This window comes from Rhinopithecus roxellana, chromosome 20 (genome assembly GCF_007565055.1).
Source record: "Rhinopithecus roxellana isolate Shanxi Qingling chromosome 20, ASM756505v1, whole genome shotgun sequence".
NCBI classification, from domain to species: domain Eukaryota; kingdom Metazoa; phylum Chordata; class Mammalia; order Primates; family Cercopithecidae; genus Rhinopithecus; species Rhinopithecus roxellana.
In genome coordinates this window covers 63,710,869-63,733,218 of record NC_044568.1, presented here as the reverse complement: position 1 = coordinate 63,733,218, position 22,350 = coordinate 63,710,869, and the positions used below count along the sequence as shown (strand labels likewise).

Sequence of the window (22,350 nt, the reverse complement as noted above, 5' to 3'; positions counted from 1 at the left end):
ACTGGTTGAGAAATGTAATTTTATGTAATGCCAATTTTGACAATTCAAATAGAGTACTAAAAGGTTTAAGACAAAATGATAGTTCCCCACTTCTCTGATTTCTGGCCCCACAAAATAACTTTAACATTTTTAGCTGCCCTCCTCTGTATTTCTAAATAACATCCCAGTGCTTTATGAGGGTTCCTAATCCCCCCCTTTTTTTTTTGTAGAGACGGAGTCTGGCTCTGTGGCCCAGGCGGGAGTGCAATGTCACAATCTCAGCTCACTGCAAGCTCCCCCTCCCGGGTTCAAGTGATTCTCCTGCCTCAGCCTCCCAAGTACCTGGCACTACAGGCGCCTGCCACCACGCCCAGATCATTTTTGTATTTTTAGTAGAGACAGGGTTTTACCATGTTGGCCAGGATGGTCTTGATCTTTTTTTTTTTTTTTTTTTTTTTTTTTGAGACAGAGTCTTGCTCTGTCACCCAAGCTGGAGTGCAGTGGTGTGATCTCGGCTCACTGCAAGCTCCACCTCCCGTGTTCACGCCATTCGCCTGCCTCAGCCTCCCGAGTAGCTGGGACTACAGGTGCCCACTACCACGCCTGGCTAATTTTTTTGTATTTTTAGTAGAGACAGGGTTTCACCCTGTTAGCCAGGATGGTCTTGATCTTCTGACCTCGTGATCCGCCCGCCTCAGCCTCCCAAAGTGCTGGGATTACAGGTGTGAGTCACTGCGCCTGGCCTCTAATCCCATTTTAAAAATATTTTAGTGGGTTTCAGGATGGAACAGGGATAAACATATGTATTCAATCTTCCATGCTTAGCTGGGAGTCCCCAGCTTTCATGTTCTGAAACACACAAACATTACCAAATGACCTAACTAAAAGAGCAAGGGATGAGAGAAGGGGAATGCGTAGATTGCTCTTGAATGTGACTATGATGTGAAGTACAGCTGCTATTTTTTTTTTTTTTTTTTTGAGGCAGAGTTTTCCCCTCTGTTGCCCAGGCTGGAGTGCAGTGGTGCAATCTCGGCTCACTGCAACCTCCACCTCCCGGGTTCAAATGATTCTCCTGCCTCAGCCTCCCAAGTACTTGGCACTACAGGTGTGTGCCACCACGCCCAGCTAAATTTTGTATTTTTAGTAGAGATGGGGTTTCACCATGTTGGCCAGGATGATCTCAATCTCTTGACCTTGTGATCTGCCTGCCTCGGCCTTCCAAACTGCTGGGATCACAGGCGTGAGCCACTGCACACACAGCTGCTATCTTAAGGGGGAAAGACAGGCAAGTCTAATGACTATGATAAATCTAATTTATGAAGAAAACCAAAGGGCTATAGAGAGTGTTGTTCTAGAGAAACGAGGGAACGGGCTCACAAAGCAACACAATATACTTCTTTATAAAGCTAATATGGAGAATCTGATCAGGTTTCTTTTGATTGACAGAGAATCTGCACTCTCAGGAGTCTAGAAACAGAAGAACCAAATGAAAAAGGCCAGGATGCTGGCAGCCACTCTCCTCTAATGAGTAAGCTGCATACCACTTACCTCTGACTCTAACTCAGTGAGGTTGCCAACTACATCTCTACACTCCACCACCAAGTCATCCAGATGGTCCTGGAGGCACTCCAGCTCCTGCAAATATAAAGGCAAGCCACTGGCATTTATCAGTCACATACACGAACAAGGGAAGGGGATATCAGTGTCATGACACTTCCCTTTTCAGTGGTCCTCCTTTCTCTTCTTTTTAAAACTACCTCACTGAACAGGACACAAAAGTTTTGCTTAATTCCCCAGACCAAGATTGTTGAAAAGGTAATTACTTGATGTAGCAGGTTGGTTATGAGGGCCAAGCGGGTATAAGAGCCATGCAAAGGCTGGGCATGGTGGCTCACGCCTATGATCCCAGCACTTTGGGAGGCTGAGGTGGGTGGATCACTTGGGGTCAGGAGTTCGAGACAAGCCTGGCCAACATGGTGAAACCCCTTCCCTACTAAAAATACAAAAATTAGCCGGGTGTGGTGGCAAGCGCCTGTAATCCCAGCTACTCAGGAGACTAAGGCAGGAGAATCGCTTGAACCCAAGAGGCGGAGGCTGCAGTAAGCCAAGATCGTGTCACTGCACTCCAGCCTGGGCAGCAAGACTGAAACTCCGTCTCAAAAAACAAAACAAAACAAAACAAAAAGCCGTGCAAATCCCTCAGAAGGCCAAATCTACAAGTGCAAGGAGAATCAATCTTCAATTGTCCTCAAAGTCTAAAAACCTTATCAGGCCTTGATTCCATTTTTAATCTGTGCTTTGATAATTTGTCACCTTGCATTTTAAATATGCACTTTAATAATGATCATCAGACAAATTCACAGTGAACAGCACAGATTATTTTAAGACTCTTTATTGGCAAAGTAACTGGGGACCAGGGGTCTGGAACACAGGATAGAACTGATAGCTCCTGCAAGTCAGATCTGGGATTCTAACTCCAGTATACGTCAAAAGGGTCCTCTGAAGAAAAACAAGTGAACACACTGGGGTTTGGGTAGCTAAAAGCTACCAAGCTGGGCTTTGGAAACCAAGCTGGAGCTGTCTGTAGCATTCATCTATTACTATGCCTTCTAGAGGTTTACAGGTTTAGAGGTTTCAAGTATAATATCAGCTCACTTTCACAAAGCGTATCAACGGCTATTTCTCAGCAAAGTGCGCTGTTTAAAGGATCAAGTTTAACTTACTATTATGCAAGAATCTCTCTGTTTCAGAATTAGAATGTAAGGGGAATAGAAGAGTTGAAGGAACTACATAACAGCCAGAATGGAAGAAGAAGAAAAAGAAAAGCTAAAGGAAAACACACCAAACTTTTGGGAGTAAAATAAATGGCTAAAAGAAAGATCCTATTAATAGAATCCTGGCTGGTTGCAGTGGCTCACACCCGTAATCCCAGAACTTTGGGAGGCCGAGACGGGTGGATTGCCTGAGCTCAGGAGTTCGAGACCAGCCTGGGCAACATGGTGAAACCCTGTCTCTACTAAAATACAAAAAATCAGGTGGGTGTGGTGGCAGGTGCCTGTAATCCCAGCTACTCAGGAGTCTGGGGCCCAAGAATTGCTTGAACCCGGGAGGCAGAGGTTGCAGTGAGCCGAGAACTCTGTCTCAAAAAAAAAAAGAATTCTTAAGTTTAGCTTCTCCATGATGGGCTGCAATGTAGTGCAGCTTTCTAAAGTTTACTTTACTGGGGGTTCTAAAGGAAACTATTTGCTGGGATTCCAAATCACCATATCCCTTGTTTCATTGGACAACTATAAGCATTTTCTAACAATATACCCAACAGAATTGTAGCAGGCTCAGGAAACAGACTGCCGAACATGATAGTCCTATGCTCAACAGATCTGAGTAGGCAACCACGTTTCTCCTTTAAAATGTCCAATTCCTGTATGTGTGACTTTTTCATACTGTACTTCCAGAGGGGGTTTTGTAGTGGTACAAATGGAACCCAGAAACCTGAGTTCACTCCTTGAGTATTTACGTAGCTTTAAACACAAAGCTATTCCTACTGCCTAGTATCCTGCATTCAGATGGAAGACAGCTAGCTTCCCATATAACCTGCAGTCATGCATCTTTCCTTCTTTCCCTTAAACTGGGACACAGTCCTAAGGAGCCAGTCACAGCACGCAGGGAATTCTTGGGAGCTGCTCCTTCCCTCTCCTTCCTAGATGGAGAGGCTATATAATGAACTGAATTTCAGGTTAAGGAAATATATACACTTAACTTCTCTGAGCTTCAATTAGTCAACCAGGTGACAAAAAATTCCATTTCTAAATGTTTTGTGGGACTGTTCTAGGGCATGCTCACTATTCATGCAGACCAGCACTCACATATGCACAGATTTACACCCTGCTTATCTCAAAAGGACTTAAGGGAGAAAATGAATTAAAAGTGAGTAAAACGAATAAAGATGAGAAACAACAAAACTACGTTAAGAGGATGTGAAATGGAGCCAAGAGTAAGCTTACTACAAAAATGCCTATCATGAAATCTTATATACCTGGAAGAGGCAGGCCATACCTTTGGCTCTAGAAGTTTTAAGAAGCAATAGGAAGAGGAAAAATAATCAATTACAAAATACAATAACCATAATGCAAAGACAAACTCGCTGCCAACTATTCCTGATGCAAAGACCAGAGAGAAAATTTTCCTGAGAATGTCTTCCAGAGAAAATATTGAATAATACAACAAATCATGTCTGTAAGAGAGATGGATTTTATGGTGTTTGTACTCTGCATAAAACATTAAACATTAACATCATCATTATTGTAAGATAAACAGAAAGCGAAGTCACCTACCTGTCCAGTCTCTGTTTTCTCACTGCACCATTTTCCCAGATCAATCAGGCACTTATCCTGGAGGGCAGGATCCAGCTTGACGTCCATGGCACGCTGGTGTAGGATCCTTTGGACTTCAGCTCGGCACTCCCGTGAGAGCTGCGTGAGAAAAAATGAGCTAAATACTTGAAAGGTTAACAAAACAAAAACACAAAGATATGAGATAAACCAGTTATGAGAAAACTAACAAATAACCCTGAATTTTATCTTCCACATTTTATACCTCAAGTATCTTCCAGAATAAAAATTAAATGTTGTGGCCAGGTGCGGTGGCTCACACCTGTAATCCCAGCACTTTGGGAGGCTGAGGCGGGTGGATCACCTGAGGTCGGGAGTTTGAGACCAGCCTGACCAACATGGAGAAACTCCGTCTCTACTAAAAATACGAAATCAGCCAGGAATAGTGGCACATGCCTGTAATCCTAGCTACTCGGGAGGCTGAGGCAGAAGAATTGCTTGAATCCGGGAGGTGGAGGTTGTGGTGAGCTGAGATTGCACCACTGCACTCCAGCTTGGGCAACAAAAGTGAAACTCTGTCTCAAAAAAACAAATTAAAAAAAAAAATAAAATGTGCAGGAGGCTTCAAAAAGCCCCTGTCTTTAGGAATGCAATTATACATATTCAGCAGTTTCTGATATAATATATAAAACAACATTCCTTTATGAGAGTATCCTGATACAAGTGAACTGGCTTCATTCAGACTAGGTTAGTTGGAAAGTTTTGTGTTTGCTGTTTTGTTTAGCAAAACTAATTTGTCAGTCTATGAATGCCAAGTAGAAGGTCAGATCCAATTCAAGACAGCATATATACTTGATTCAGGAGAAATGAGTTCAAAATGACCTATATCAGAAAAAGCAGGAAAATGTAGATATAACAGTTATGATGAGACAGGACTAGACTCTTCCGGATGAGCTATGCAGAATTAGCAGAGGGTAAAGCAGGTGAAAACTAATATTTTTCCAAGGGCCATGACAAAGCTGTTAATGACAGGTACAGTTAGTCTCTCTCGCAAAAAAGAAAAAAAAGCCAGCATACCTGGGGCAGGAGGGATGGAAAGTAACTGTTTAATGAACACAGGGTTTCCTTTTGGAGTCACGGAGTGTTTTGAAACTAGATAGACATGATGACCACAAAACACCGTAAATGTTGAACCCGGGAGGCGGAGATTGTGGTGAGCCAAGATCGCGCCACTGCACTCCAGCCTGGTCCAATAAGAGCAAAACTCCATTTCAAAAAAAAAAAAAAAAAAAGGTTAATTTGGCCGAGCACGGTGGCTCATGCCTGTAATCCAAGCCCTCTGGGAGGCCCAGGTGGGTGGATCACCTGAGGTCAGGAGTTCAAGACCAACCTGGCCAACATGGTGAAACCCCATCTCTATTAAAAATACAAAAAAAAAAAAAAATTAGCCAGACATTATGGCAGGCACCTGTAATCCCAGCTACTCGGGAGGCTGAGGCAGGAGACTCACTCGAACCCAGCAGGAAGAGGTTACAGTGAGCCAAGATTGCGCCACTGCACTCCAGCCTGGCTGAGAGTGAGACTTTGTCTCAAAAAAAAAAAAAAAGATTAATTTTATGTTATGTGAATTTCACTTCAATTAAAAAGAAAAAAGAAAAGAAAAGTAGCACCCCAGACTCCAACTCTTTCTTATTTAAAAGAGAAGAAACCTCCTACCCCCTCACTATACTGACTAGAAAGATGCCAGGATCTGGGAGCCCCCATGATTAATGAGAGGCTCATTATATGGAAAAAAAAAATAACAACAAATTCCCACGTTTTCTTACACAGCAGTATAAACACTGGGTTAGGGAACAGCAACTATGCCATTTCCTTCTGAGTCCCCTCATTCTGGATGCCAGGCTTTTATATTAAGCTCAGAAGGGTATTTCTAAGGATGGATGAGAAGTGATACCATCTCAACTCTCTGGAACAAAGGCAGGACTGATAATGGAGCATCTCAGAAGGTAGAGAAAGCCATCGTGGAGAACAAGTGCATGTCAGTGCACCCCGGGAAGCAGCCGATGCTGCCGAGAGCCAAGCACGCACAAACATCCCAACAAAAGGCAGCAGTTGGGGCAGACAAATACCAAGAGACTGAGGTATGGAGGTTTCTGCTCCAACCAGTCCATGGGCAGACAATGCGAATGTGTTCAGCTGCCAAGAGGAGAAGCCTAAAAGCCATTTGTAGCCTGACTAAAAGCTTCTAACGGATCCTTAAACCTAAATAAAGTTAGGACAGCAGAATTTAATTGTCCATTTGTGATTCAGATTTTGGGAATTAAAAAAAAAATCTGGAAATCTTCCCCCACCCACTTTGTTTAAAACATAAAATCAGATGATAGAAACTGGTAGGGCAACTCCAAGTGCACTCATGGAATGAAGAAGTTTCTAGAAATGCAACAATCCTCTCCCCACAAGCTTTCCTAAGATGACTAAAATCTGAAGAATATATAGCAAACAATTTAAAAACCAAATGACAATAAGAAGAAATGAAGTCGATATTCACTGCATACCCTCCTTCCCTGTTCCTCAGTGCGGTAGGCGTGTCTGTATAAACAAGAGAACACAGCTCCCTGAGGCATAAATTCACTGGTCTCATTCCAACCGTGGGTGTGGCAAAGACGAGAAGCATCTCCCTGGCACTTGCGGTATAGGACAGGGTCCAGCCTATAAGGTTAAGAGTTAAAAGACAACCACTAATTAACAGACATTTCCTTCTAATGCAGGCTAAGGGTTTTTACGAGGTGCTTGCTTGTATACTGGGTTTTTACGAGGTGCTTCCTTGCATACTCATTGATAATCACTTCAGGGGTGTGGAGACAGAAGATATGTAAAAGTATATTCCTGAATTTTTTTTTTTTTGACACAGCATCTCTCAATCTGTCACTCAGGCTGGAGTGCAGTGGCGCTATCTTGGCTCATTGGAACCTCTGCCCCCGGGGCTTGAAAGCAATCCTACCACCTCAGCCTCCCAAGTAGCTGGGGCAACAGGCACACACCAGGCTCTTTTTTGACATTTTTGGTAGAGACAGTCTCGCCATGTTGTCCTGGCAGGTCTCAAACTCTTGAGTTCAAGCAATCAGCCTGCCTTGGCCTCTCAAAGTGCTGGGATTACAGGCATAAGCCACTGCACCCGGCCATGAATTATGTTCCTAATGAACACACAGTAGTCAGCACTGTGGGAGGCTTAGGCAGGAGGATAACTTTCTATACAAGTTTGTTAACCTTCTACAGAAGATTTAGATTATCCCTCAAAGATATCTTGGCTTTGTTAGATACCTAACATTTTAATAACAGACTTAGCACTCACATGCCCTGCTTGAAAACAGAAAACTAGAGTTGTAGCCAATACCAGGCAATTCACAACTTTTTACTTAATACTTTTTACTAAACACCTTTTTCTAAGTAGGAATGAAGTTCAATCCTATGTAATATATTAGATTCAGTAAGATCAGGAAATGGTAAGATAGTCTCCTATTCAGTTTTCTCTCTTCTTCCTGTGCAAGGTGCCCCCTTGTACAGGAAGTAATCTTTTTGGTTACTTGAGCGTGCTTATCAATTTATGAGCCTTGACATTTAACTCTGAATCTGGAGACAGTAGATTAGATAATGAGCCTGCTTCCCCAAATCAGACCAGGGCATGCTTAATATTATATTGTCAACTTTGGTAGAGGGCTAGTTAATGGGAGAAAAAAGCTAATATTTAATGAGCGACTATTAAGAACTAATATTTAGGGCTGGGCATGGTGGCTCACGCCTGTAATCCCAGCACTTTGGGAGGCTGAGACCGGCGGATCACGAGGTCAGGAGATCAAGACCATCCTGGCCAGCAAGGTGAAACCCCATCTCTACTAAAAATACAAAAATTAGCTGGGCATGGTGGCACACACCTGTAATCCCAGCTACTCAGGAAGCTGAGGCAGAAGAATTGCTTGAACCAGGGAGTGGGAGGTTGCAGTGAGTCAAGATCCCCATTGCACTCCAGTCTAGTGACAGAGTGAGACTCCATCTCAAAACAAAACAAAACAAAACAAACAAACAAACAAAGAAACAAAAAACCTAATATTTAATGAGTAACTATGCAGCACTTTTTTTTTATTATTATGGGGGAAGGAATTAAAGAGGAGAAAATGTGATTTTGATTAAGGCAATACACTCAGTAGACTATTTAGGTTTAGATGGCCTGAGTAAGCAAAGGGAAATTACAGCCAAGCTTTCTGTAGTCCTTTCCAGAGCTAATTTGAAGGAACAGAAGTAAGAATACATTGAATCTTCAAGTAATCTCTTTCTAGTGAAGTATGTGGGCAAACCACACACACACACATTTTTTGAGATAGGGTCTCACTGTTAGCATGCAGTGGCATGATCACAGCTCACTGTAACCTACAGCTCCTGGGCTCAAGTAAATCTCCTGCTTCAGCCTCCCGAGTAGCTAGGACTACAGGTGCACACTGCCATACCTGGCTAATTTTTTTTAGTTTTTGTAGAGACCAGGTCTTGTTATGTTGACCAGGCTGGCCTTAAACTGCTGGCCTCAAGCAATCCTCTTGCCTAGGCCTCCCAAACTGCTGGGATTATAGGTGTGAGCCACCGTGCCTGGCCAAAGTATATATTAATCACCAAAAATAGTTAACTACCACATCATGGTGGCTTAACAACCGAATGGAGAAGCCACTGAACTTGAAAGGCTAGAGAAGCAGTCGGATCCAGTACTGGCTGCTTTGGAGGTGAGGAGAGAAAGCAAGATACAGAAAGAGGAGGGGAATGGCAGCCAATGAACTTAGTGATTCTGGCTGTAATACAGATCCTTCTCCCAGTTCATCCTCCCACCACCCCCGCCGCTTTTTGTTAACAGAATGAGAGGGAAATTAGAGAATCAAGTTGTCACTTACTGACAAAAACCTCTTAAGACAGACTTAATTCAATAACTCTGAATAAATAAAAGCAAATTCCCATATCCACTGCAAATCAATAAAAATACAACTGCACTATTATCTTCTTAGAGACATATCTGAAGGCACTTTTGCCACCCCCACAGGTACCATAGTTCTTACTAGACACATCTTTGTAGTATCAGAAACATTTTGACCCTGACTTCCAAAGTAGTGGTGAACAAGGATGTGTGGCACACGCTGGCAGCAGGCCGACTCTGCTTTTAGATAATGTTCTGAAAGTGATAAAGAATAGTTTTTCAGGGGATTGGAGTGTGTTAGCTGTACCAGAACTGAACAAAAAGAGTTTCCTACTGATTATTTTAATAAATACAGGTAATTATGACTACAGAGGAGAACAGGCTGAGGCAATAAATTTACTTTGGCTTCAAAATACTCACTTCCAATCCCGGGAGATGAAATACTGCAGCTCTAAGAGACGGTGTTCACAATCTTCCACCATCTTCTCTGTGTATAAATGTTCCATCAGGCAGGACAAGATCCTAGCCATAAAATGGGTAAAATTGTAACAAGAGAGAAGTGTTCAGAACTCTATGTCAATATAATATTTCCCTGGTCTGTAGAAGAAGCCTTTTAGTTATTTTCTTAGGGCAATCAGATTTATTTTTCTGAGAATCACTCAAGTTAACTGAACCTGACAGTGGTTATGCCTTTGATCAACTTTAGAGCCACTCAGCACTTAAGACTCTGCATGCACAAGAGCAGTGTGCAGCTGCTGTATTTTTAACTGGTTATGAAAACTTTCCCACACACAAAGAAGTAGAGAATCATGTAACAGCCACCTTCCCATAACTTCATCAATCTATGGCCAAGTCTGTTTTAACTCTAGGCCTCTTTGCTGATATTTTCAAGCAAAATCCCAGATACCCCATCATTTCATTTGTAAATATTTCAGCATGTTTCTTTAAAATATAAGGACTTAATACCATTATCACACCACCAAGAAATTATTTTAAAAGCTTTATTATCATGTAATACTCTGTTAGTTTTCAAATTTTTTTTTTTTCTTGAGACAGAGTCTCACTCTGTCACCCAGGCTGGAGTGCAGCGGCGCAATCTCAGCTCACTGCAAGCTCCGCCTCCAGGGTTCATACCATTCTCCTGCCTCAGCCTCCCAAGTAGCTGGGACTACAGGCGCCCGCCAGCATGCCTGGCTAATTTTTTTGTATTTTTAGTAGAGACGAAGTTTCACTATTAGCCAGGATGGTCTCGATCTCCTGACCTTGTGATCTGCCCACCTTGGCCTCTCAAAGTGCTTAGATTACAGGCGTGAGCCACGGTGCCTGGCCCAAATATTTTCAATTATTATTTTTTTTACAAGTGTGTCCAAATCAGGATCCAGAAAAGGTTAACTGATAAGTATCTTAAATGTATTTTCATCTGTAGCAGTTCTTCCTTCTTCCCTCTCCTCTGCCCCTCTTTGGTTGACGTGGTTATTTTTACATTGGTAAATATTTGTAATTAGTTTTAAGTGTGTTTAACCACATAGAAGGCTTTGAGGAAGAACATGATTTTCTAATTCTCTAGCACAGCATGGACAGCAGAAGTTCTTGCATAGCAGAATGAGATAAACATGGACTATAGTCACTTTGTTGTTGGGTATGGCCAACTGCAGGCTATAAAGATTTTTGCAGAATGGGAAAGCTGTTCTTACTTGCAACTGTTTTTTTTTTTTTTTTTCCTGAGATGGAGTTTTGCTCTTGTCGCCCAGGCTGGAGTGCAATGGCACATCTTGGCTCCACCTGCCTCAGCCTCCTGAGTAACTGGGATTACAGGTATGCGCCACCAACGTCCCACTAATTTTGTATTTTTGGCCGGGTGTGTGGTTTTCCTTCATGTCTGTAATCCCAGCACTTTCGGGAGGCCAAGGCGGGTGGGTCACGAGGTCAGGAGTTCCAGACCAGCCTAACCAACATGGTAAAACCCCGTCTCTACTAAAAGCACAAAAATTAGCTGGGCATGGTGTCGTGTGCCTGCAATCCCAACTACTTGGGAGGCTGACCCAGGAGAACTGCTTGAACCGGGATCTGGGAGGCAGAGGTCACAGTGAGTGAGATCACACCACTGCACTCCAGCCTGGGCTACAGAGCAAGATTCTGTCTCAAAAAAAAAAAAAAAAAAAATTGTATTTTTAGTAGAGACAGGGTTTCTCTATGTTGGTTAGAGGCTTGTCTCGAACTCCAGACCTCAGGTGATCTGCCAGCCTCAGCCTCCCAAGGTGCTGGGATTACAGGTGTCAGCCACCGTGCCTGGCCTGCTTTGGTTTTTTGAGACAGGGTTTTGCTGTCATCTGGGCTGGAGTGCAGTGGTATGATCATAACTCACTGTAACCTTGAACTCCTGGGCTCAAGCAATCCTCCCACCTTAACCTCCCAAGCACATGGGACTACAGGCATGCACCACCACACCAGCTAATTTTAAAAACTTTTACGTGGCCTAGCTATATTGCCCAGGCTGGTTTCAAACTCGTGGCTTCAAGTGATCCTCTCACCTTGGCCTCCCAAAGCACTACAATTACAGGCATGAGCTACTGCATCCAGCCATGGTTTAAGAGCTGTTTTTACATCATAAAAAATAAAATGAGAATTAATACTTTAATACAGAATGAGAATTAATACTTTAATACAGCATTTATTCAGCTTTTCTAGATCTTGGCTGCAACTCTAGTATCCATTTTGTCCATTACTACTGCCTCCAACTACCACATTTTGTTTTTTATTTCTATTTTCTGTTTCAAGTATTTTCTAATGATTACCAAGTAGTCAATGTATACAATGAGTCAATACACAACTAGGATGAAAAGTACAGAGTGCCAAAGTATGTACCACCTATCCTGTTTCTCTCTTTCATTTTTATTTGATCATGATATAAAATTATTCAGTAACCTAATATATAGGTCCATATATGCTCAGTCACTGTCAATAAACACCATCACAATATTGGGTCTAGATGTCTCTATATCATGGACGAGGCAGATCCCAGGTTTTAATTCCATTACTAGTTTTAATAAAAGTTGGTATATGTTCAACCTGTTCAGCAAAATTTCAGTTAAGATGTCAAACCACTCAAAAGTCATTTGAAGGAATGTTCCCTGTGCTGCCAAATATAATACAATATGGATAAATACCACAAAGAAGATAACCTACATTGGGTCTCCGGATCTTATGTGTTTGCAGGCTGTCTGGATTACAGATTCACAAGCTTCATTCAAAGCTCGATCAATGCGGTAATCTGCACCAGGGTCAGTCTCCTGAATCAGTGTTTGAAGCTGAATTAAAACAAATTAAGAATGAAGAAAGAAAGTCACTTAGGTGCTAGGGAAGAGCAGTGTCTTCATACAATCAGTTGCTCAGTCCTATTTGCCACAATGTACTCCAATAAAGTTGTCTACAGTTGTCACCAGCCAAGCTCAAGAGCCCTTGCCAACTACTTTTCCAACTGGTTTCTCCACCTTGACAGAAGATTTTTCTGTTTTGAGTCATTGTAGGGACTGCTTATCCACGTTCTTAATAATCCCTAGAGGTCTTTACAACATGAACATGAAGGCTGCCTCTTTGCTTTTATCTGCCTATTTGTTAATCAAATTACTAAACTTGGTGCTCCCAGCGAAGCCAGAATTGAGTGGAAAAGAGTAAATAAAGAACATTTTCAGTCAGAGACCTAACTGGGTCATAAGAATCTAGAATCTGAATTTTGCTGCGAAAACAATGGTATTAAGTCAAGTGTGCTGTGCTTTATTAAAAGCAGATGTGCAATTTCATTTAACTTGAAGAAATATCAACTACAAAAAACAAGATTATGGTATTTATAATGTCCCATTTTCCTCAACTATTTTTCTATAACCAAGAGGTAAACCAGAGCTTGCTCATTTTAAGTACATAGAAAAATACTTGTCATTATGCAGCTGGAAATGTGACTATATTCTTTTTTGTTTACTTTTCCGTCTTGTCATGGAATAAAGGAAAGACAGGAGAATAAGTACTTCACATTTTTTTCCTGCCTTTAAGGCACTTGAGGTGTTGATGAAAAAGCTCTCAATTAAATTCAAAAGAACTGAGTTCTATTAATAGTTCTGGCTCTGACAGATTAGCTTTGAGAACATGGACAAACTGATTTAGTTTTAGTTTCTTTAACTGCAGAAAACTGTAAGAAATAATAATACATGGGAGAATACTAGGTAAACTGCAAAGCATTTTACAGACATGAAAGATCATTATTACTACAGATAAGTAGCAGATGGTGTTTTGGGGTAGAAATCTTTTTTTAATTTCTTCCCCCTGAGACAGAGTCTCGCTCTGTCACCCAGGTTGGAGTGCAGTGGCAAGATCTCCGCTCACTGCAACCTCCACTTCCCAGGTTCAAGTGATTCTCCTGCCTCACCCTCCTAAGTAGCTGGGATTACAGGCATGTGCCACCACTCCCGGCTAACTTTTGTATTTTTAGCAGGGACGAGGTTTCGCCACGTTGGCCAGGCTGGTCTTGAACTCAAGTGATCTGCCTGCCTGGAACTCCCAAAGTGCTGGGATTACAGGTGTGAGCCACCACACCCAGACTTGGGGTAGAAATCTTTAATAACAGAAAGTAAATTTGAAAACTATAATCCTTATTGGTTTGCATTCCCTTTTGTCAAGTTAAAAAACTGGAACCCCGTTGTGTCACTGATTTGTCCTCTGATACTTACACATCTACCCTATGATCCCACAGGGCCTTCACTGGAGCACCTGTGGGATCATAGGTTAGATCACAAATTTATCAGAGAACCATAATCAAAAGGAAATAAAGGAAAAAAACACAAACTTCTATTATCCTGAAAGAAGCTGGTAATCCAGATGAGACAAACATGAAAGATTTCCAATATTCTAGGATAGAAGTTATTTATACCAAAAATTGTTGGTGGCAATTTGGGAAAGCTACAACATGCCCTGGTTAGCTGGCAGGAAAATTACTATCGAATGATTACCAATGTTACTTATGACATTTGTTGACAAAGACCAAAGTATCTACATCTTTTTCTGAGAAAAGTTGGAAGCAACATGGGAGTCTGCAAGTCTCTGAAAGAACTGTATCAGTTAAATATCCACGACTGACAGACAAACTTTAAGAAACAATACATGCACCAGACTGCAACTATTTACAGGCGAAAATGGATGCCCTCCAGAGCCTAGTGGGCTAACAGCTCCAGGGATCACTGCCACTCTGGAATTTAGTGACAGTAGCGTGGGAAATAAACACTGAAAATGGGAATTGCTACATGATTATACACCTATTCCAGCCCCTGGCATGCTTAGGAAAACCTGGGAAAATGCTTCAGAGAGATGATTAGAGAATAAGACTGGCAGTTATCTTTGGCCTAGGAGAGCCTGGGCCCACACTTGTTCAGCCATGAATGAAGAGAATTTCACAGTTCATGATTATGGTGCATTTGGGAGAGCAGGTACTCAACAAGATGATAACTATCCTTATGCTTTACAGCTTACTACCTGTTGAGAAATCACTGAATCAATCACCAAGCAGAGAACAGGGAAAACTAATGGTCAACCACAGACAGGTACTGAAGTCTGCTGTATTAGGAAGAAAAATTTGAAAAAGAAAGAAAAAACGGGCCAGGCACAGTGGCTCATGCCTGTAATCCCAGTAGTCTGGGAGGCCAAAGCAGGCAGACTGCTTTAGCCCAGTCGTTTGAGACCGGCATGGGCAACATGGTGAGACCCCATCACTTAAAAAACAAAACAACAACAAAAAATAAAAGAAACTCCCCCAAAATGAATTATTTTAAAACATTCGTCAATTTGACTGGGGATGGATACTGTAGCAGAAGACTAAGGACATTTTTCTCCCTTTGAATCATTTTGGCCTTCAATTTTTGTGGGCAAAAGCTAAAAACCCTGGGTCCATAAAAATAAAAATAAAGTGCTTCTTTCCCACTTGGCTAAATTTATTTTTTATTTTATTTTAATGTTTTAATTTTTTTATTTTTTGAGATGAAGCCTTGCTCTGTTGCCCAGGCTGGAGTGCAGTGGTGTGATCCTGGCTTACTGCAACCTCTGCCTCTCAGGTTCAAGCGATTCTCCTGCTTCAGCTTCCCAAGTAGCTGGGAATACAGGTACATGCCACCACACCTGGCTAATTTTGTATTTTTCGTAGAGACGGGGTTTCACCATGTTGACCAGGCTGGTCATGAACTCCTGACCTCAAGCGATCTGCCTGCCTCAGCCTCCCAAAGTGCTGGGATTACAGGAGTGAGCCACCACGCCCAGCCCCACTTGGCTAAATTTAATATGGGCAAAACCATATGTTTCATTACTTGATGCAACCCTCTAGATTTGTAAAGTACTTTTCTTCTGGGCCCAAAGGGTGATGTGGGCGGTACTTATGTTATCTTTCAAGTTGAGTCACTAGTTCTTTCAACAAGCTAAATTTTAAAAAGCCCTGGGTGTGAATTACGTGCCTCAAAATAAAGTCAAACCAGTCTATTTTCTGTTTTCTGTATCCTTTACTACAAGTTAGCCTTAGTAAAAAGACAGGTTTAGGCCGGGCATGGTGGCTTACACCTGTAATCCCAGGCTGAGGCAGGCAGATCACCTGAGGTCCAGAGTTCGAGACCAGCCTAGCCAACATGGTGAAACCCCATCTCTACTAAAAATACAAAAATTAGCTGGGCATAGTGGTGGGCGCCTGTAATCCCAGCTACTCAGGAGGCTGAGGCAGGAGAATCATTTGAACCTGGGAGGCAGATGTTGCAGTGAACAGAGATTATGCCACTGCACTCCAGCCTGGGCAACAAGAGTGAGACTCTGTCAAAAAAAAAAAAAAAAAAAAAAAAAAGGTAGGTAGGTTCATTCCTAACCCTCCCCCAACAACCTTTCCATGCTGCTCTAAGGATGAAATGCAAATATAGGCTGTCTCCTGATTCATTTTTGGTCTGGGTCCCAGGACCTACACTGGCACAGAGGTTTCCCAAGGCAGTCACCAGCAACAACTGCACCTTAGCAACAACACTGTGGCAAAATCAAACAGCAGATTCCAGAAGCCTTCCCTCCTGCCCAGGTTGGTATTTTTAAAAAGTTAGACATTTGTCTATTTTTCCACCATGGGATGCATAGACATGCATGCATGTGCACATACACCCAGACATGCATGCACACATGCACTGGTGTCTACTCTGGGCCAAGGTGAGTAACTAAAGCTAAGATATAATTTTACTCCACATCCAAATTCTATAAAACTGTTGTGTTTCAGACTGTCAAGTTTTCTTTCAGACTGTAAAAATCTGATTTTACATGATTATCAGGAAAATACAATTCAAGTTGATATCCAGTTTTTTTTTTTTTTTTTTTTTGAGACGGAGTCTCGCTCTGTCACCCGGGCTGGAGTGCAGTGGCCGGATCTCAGCTCACTGCAACCTCCGCCTCCCGGGTTTACGCCATTCTCCTGCCTCAGCCTCCCAAGTAACTGGGACTACAGGCGCCCGCCACCTCGCCCGGCTAGTTTTTTTTTGTATTTTTTAGTAGAGACGGGGTTTCACCGTGTTAGTCAGGATGGTCTCGATCTCCTGACCTCGTGATCCGCCCGTCTCGGCCTCCCAAAGTGCTGGGATTACAGGCTTGAGCCACCGCGCCCGGCCGATATCCAGTTTTTAATAAAAATGCTAACTACAAAATAATAGACTGACTGGTTTTCTAAAGTTACACTGAGGGAGGAGAGCCTCAAGTTTCTACTATTCTAGGATATAAAGTGAAACTATCTCTTGCATTCTCTAAAGGAAAGTTCACTGCACAGGGCACACTGGTGCATGTGGTATGTTAAGTTGCTCTAAGACTCCTATCCAGTAAAAAGTAATCAACATGGACAACAGGAATGAAAGAGATGTACTAAATCTCTAATACATTAACTTTGTGTTTTGTACCTGACCTATAGTTATTGAACTGTTTATGAATGCTAAATCAAGAAGAACTTGATCTTTCCAAGCAAAGTACGCTGTGAGGTTTAGGGACAAAAAAAGGACTTCCATAATGGCACATGTTTACCCATATGACAAACCTGCACATCCTGCACATGTATCCTGGAACTTAACATTAAATTAAATTAAAAAGAAAATGGCTCTTCCATGCATAGCTGCCCTAGTATATGAAGAAAAGATAGTGTGATTTCAAATACGACATGTTGTCTTAATCCCTCAGGCTAGGAATTCATGCCATGCTGCAAATCAGTAACAGAAAGTCTTAGAAAAAATTTCAATTCATATCAACTCTTTTTCAGCCTCAACTCAATCAAACCTATTATAACAGGCAAATTCTCTCTTGGTAGAGAGACTGTCCTCATTGATTGGAACTGGGTTTGCCTTGATTCTGAGTTTAGGAAATCCAGTCTAGCAAGCTGCTCTTTCTTTAGGAACTCTAGCAAAGAATACATTCTATCTATCTAAGAAGATGATTCTTTTTATTGATGATGAGCTCAAACTTTTGCTCTGTGTAGCAAATGCCACATTCTTACTAAGATATGCCTGAAGAAGCAACGTGCAGTCTCTGGTAATTAGTACCTACTATTCAATGTGATAACACAAATGATCCATATAAAGCAAGGTAGGACAGCATCAGGAAGAGGCTCCTCAGCTGATAAATGTGACATTCAAAATGGCAATAGCAAATGTCTCCTCACCGCCTGCTGGCAGTTCATTCCAAGGTTCCCCTTCTCCCCGCGAACTACTTTCATCAGACAGTGTAGAGTCCGCCCTTTTCGATGTAATCCGGAACAATGGTGTTCAATCTCCCCCCGACAGCTCAGGATGATCTCAGGGCTCAGAGAAAAGTCTTCCATCAACATGCGTCGGTAATCCAACATCTCCCCCTGGCACTCACTGCTCACTTGTCGCCCTAAGTTAGGATGTAAGTCATGACATTACGAAAGGTGACGCTATGCATTAGCATCAGAAATCATCACCTATTAAAAGTACATATTTCTACGTGTCATACAATATACCTATCAGTCATGCTAACATCTGAAAAGCTTAGAATTAGCAAAAGCTTTAGCAACATAAAATAGGCTTAGACTCCAGATATTCAGGCTTCTCCTGTCAGTGTTCTGCATGAAACAGGTTTTACACTACTGCAGTAATAATGCAAATGCTTTGCCCATGGAAGCCTTATCAATAACTATTGGGGTAAAAATGAAAGCCAAAGAACAATCCTCACTGACCTACACAATTAAAGCTTTTGGAAAAGACTATATTTCAGATATTCACTATAGGCTCCCCCAACTTCTTTGAGCTGTAAATGCCAATGGGGAAAACTTAAAAGATTAAAACAAAACAAAACAAAACAAAACAAAAACTGGTCACCCAGACAGTTAGTTTAGTGATAAAGCCAAAATTTGAAGCCCAGTCTGACCCATGTGCTAAATCGCGCTACCCTGAGTTTCCCCAAAATGTTGCACAATGTGTATTTCAAAAATGAAAACTAGGCTGGGTGCAGTGGCTCACAACTGTAATCCCAGCACTTTGGGAGGCCGAGGCAGGTGGATCACCAGGTCAGGAGATCAAGACCATCGTGGCCAACATGGTGAAATCCCGTCTCTACTAAAAATGCAAAAATTAGCTGGGCGTGGTAGTGCATGCCTATAATCCCAGCTACTCCGGAGGCTGAACTAGGGAGTCGGAGGTTGCAGTGAGCTGAGATTGCGCCATTGCACTAGAGCCTGGTGACAGAGCAAGACTCTGTCTCAAAAAAAAAAAAAAAAAGAAAAAGAACACTATTCAGCTGGGCATGGTGGTTCACGCCTATAATCCCAGCACTCCAGGAGGCCAAGGTGGGAGGATCGCTTGAGGGCAGGAGTTTTGAGACCAGGCCGGCCAACATGGCAAAACCCCATTTCTATTAAAAAAAAAAAAATTGCCAGGTGGCTCACGCCTGTAGTCCCAGCAATTTGGGAGGCCAAGGTGGGCGGATCACCGAAGTTTGGGAGTTCAAGACCCGCCTGACCAACATGGTGAAACCCTGTCTCTAATAAAAATACAAAAATTAGCCAGGTGTAGTGGCGCTCGCCTGTAATCCCAGCTACTTGGGAGGCTGAGGCAGCAGAATCGCTTGAATTTGGGAGGCAGAGGTTGCAGTGAGCCGAGATCAAGCCATTGAACTCCAGCCTGGGTGACAGAGACTCCATCTCAAAAAAAAAATAAAATAAAATAAACAACATGAAAAATACTCAAAAAAGCAAATATGGGCGGAAACTAACATTTATATATATAAAGCTTTAGAGTATGAATCCAAAAAGAAACAGAAACGATTAAAAAAAAAAAAAAAAAGAATGCTACCTCTGTGTACAGCTGACTCCAGGCACATTAGCAGGTAGGAGAGTCTGGCTTCACGCGATCGCGGAAGGTTTTCCACATTGCACCGGTATTTCTTCAAGTCACTTTTACAGGATTTGGCCAATGAATAACTGACTTTATAATCCTGGGCAATCAGCTTTTGGCGGGTTGTGAGTGCTTCTCGACACTGAGGAAAGAGTACAGCAACAGCCGTGAGACCACTCATGTAACTTTACTGTTGACGTGTACCTCTAAGATGAGCATGGCGACTCAGCCAAGTACATGTCAACAACTGCAGTTATTACCAACATATCTATCTTTAAGTTTGGTTAAAATTTTCACAATTGAGCTAAACTAGTGTGGCATGAGACAGGGGTAAGTGGGTGGAGAACCTAGAAATTCTGTAGTCACTTGCTAGTTGTTGCTGCAATAGCGGCTGTCCAAAATAAGTAAATATCTCGTAGATCCCAATACATTAACATGACACAGCATTCTTTTCCACTTTAACAATACCCGTAACATCAATTTCACCAGCATCAAACTGGCAACTAACATAACATTTGGGGCCGGGCGCGGTGGTTCACGCCTGTAATCCCAGCACTTTGGGAGGCTGAGGCGGGCGGATCACAAGGTCAGGAGATCGAGACCATCCTGGCTAACACTGTGAAACCTCGTCTCTACTAAAAACATAAAAAATTAGCCGGGCGTGGTGGCAGGCGTCTGTAGTCCCAGCTACCAGGAGGCTGAGGCAGGCGAACGGCATGAACCTGGAAGGCGGGGCTTGCAGTGAGCCAAGATCGTGCCACTGCACTCCAGTCTGGGCAACGGAGCGAGACTCCGTCTCACAAAAACAAAACAACATTTGGGATATTCTGTTCAATGCTTTAAAATACAATTATTCAATTATTCTATATCATCTGAATAATGATATAAGATTTGAATAAGACTGTTCAAATGATACAAGAAAAAGGAAATGAGAAACATTTCTTCAGCTACACAGGAAAGTAAATGACAAGATAGCAAAATTAATTATTTCATAAGCCATCAACGATTCTTGCCTTCATCCAGGGACAAAGAACTAAAAGAAGATGCTTAATGATACAGCTGCTGAAAAATTAAATAGCTAATTGCCTAGAAAGCACATTGATTTGGTTAACCTAAACTTCTTGAGGAGGCAGGCCTTAGTGTGGTTTTATATAAAATTCTCTGATTTTACTCCCCAGACAAAGTAACATCTGAGAATTTTATATAAAATCACACTGAGAATTTTATATAAAACCACAGTGAGAGGCGGGTGGATCACCTGGGTTAGGAGTTCAAGACCAGCCTGGCCAACATGGTGAAACCCCGTCTCTATTAAAAATACAAAAATTAGCCAGGCATGCTGGCAGGTGCCTGTAGTCATAGCAACTAGGGAGACTGAGGCAAGAGACTCGCTTGAACCCGGGAGGCAGAGGCTGCAGCGAGCCGAGATCACGCTACTGCAACCCAGCCGGGGTGACAGAGAAAGACTCCACCTCAAAAAAAAAAAAAAAAAAAAGAAAGAAACCTAAAAACACAACCACACTGATAACCCCACTTGGCTTCTCACCATCTAGATATCACAATCAGGGTTTCATTTTCTTGGGTTCAGCCAAATATGCTTAAACCCAAGTACCTCGCCTCTGAAAGGAGTGAGCTTTATCAGTCATTTACATTTTGGTATAAGATTATAAGAATATTGTTTGAGAGAAATTGAGAAAGCTTTTTTTTTTTGAGACAGAGTCTCACTATGTCACCCAGACTGGAGTGCAGTGGCACGATCTCAGCTCATTGCAACCTCCACCTCTGAGGTTCAAGCGATTCTCCTGCTTCAGCCTCCGGAGTAGCTGGGATTACAGGTGCCTGCCACCACGCCCAGCTAATTTTTATATTTTTAGTAGAGACGGGGGTCTCACCATCTTGGCCAGGCTGGTCTTGAACTCCTAACCCCATGATCCACCCGCCTCGGCCTCCCAAAGCGCTGGGATTACAGGCGTGAGCCACTGTCCGGCTGAGAAAGCTTTTCAAAAACAAATAAAACATTCATTAGTTTCAAAGTAATACTTACCTTTTCACTCATGGATTCTTCAAATTTATGGTTAAAGAGGCACTTATACACTCTGCCCTCACCAGCTTGTGTCTATAAGATGGAACATACACATTATTATTACTTTAGCTAAATAGTTATGCTAAACATTATCCACAATTGCATATAGAACTTTCTATTAAATGATTATAATGGTAAGTACCTTTGGACAGGACAAACAGTTCTGCCATTTATAAAATTTAATAGGCTTTTAACAAAAACAGTGACTGCTGTAAAGATGAAAAAAAATATTCCCATGGGCCGGGCGCGGTGGCTCAAGCCTGTAATCCCAGCACTTTGGGAGGCCAAGACGGGCGGATCACGAGGTCAGGAGATCAAGACCATCCTGGCTAATACGGTGAAACCCTGTCTCTACTTAAAATACAAAAAACTAGCCGGGCGACGAGGCGGGCGCCTGTAGTCCCAGCTACTTGGGAGGCTGAGGCAGAAGAATGGCGTAAACCCGGGAGGCGGAGCTTGCAGTGAGCTGAGATCCGGCCACTGCACTCCAGCCTGGGTGGCAGAGCAAGACTCCGTCTCAAAAAAAAAAAAAAAAAAAAAAAAAAAAATCCCATGATATCTGGAGTCTGTCATTTGTTCTCAAATATATTTTGTTAATTAGGGAACCAAGAGAAG

The 22,350-nt window shown here is 42.3% G+C and overlaps 1 protein-coding gene across 2 annotated transcripts in view; it reads right to left on the bottom strand.

Annotated features, from left to right (window-relative positions):
• The window catches only part of GLG1 (golgi glycoprotein 1), a 161,991-nt gene that overhangs the window by 28,164 nt on the left and 111,477 nt on the right, over nucleotides 1-22,350 (bottom strand). For both annotated transcript variants that reach the window (XR_004055478.1, XM_030925396.1), the window contains exons 6-13: nucleotides 21,697-21,768; nucleotides 19,611-19,794; nucleotides 17,960-18,174; nucleotides 12,448-12,569; nucleotides 9,682-9,783; nucleotides 6,863-7,016; nucleotides 4,311-4,448; nucleotides 1,528-1,614 (exon numbers count right to left, since the gene is read on the bottom strand). Coding sequence is in view for 1 of the 2 variants with exons in the window: in XM_030925396.1 (XP_030781256.1) it covers nucleotides 1,528-1,614; nucleotides 4,311-4,448; nucleotides 6,863-7,016; nucleotides 9,682-9,783; nucleotides 12,448-12,569; nucleotides 17,960-18,174; nucleotides 19,611-19,794; nucleotides 21,697-21,768 (1,074 nt within the window). In the remaining variant the exon portion in view is untranslated. The remainder of the gene's footprint in view (nucleotides 1-1,527; nucleotides 1,615-4,310; nucleotides 4,449-6,862; nucleotides 7,017-9,681; nucleotides 9,784-12,447; nucleotides 12,570-17,959; nucleotides 18,175-19,610; nucleotides 19,795-21,696; nucleotides 21,769-22,350) is intronic.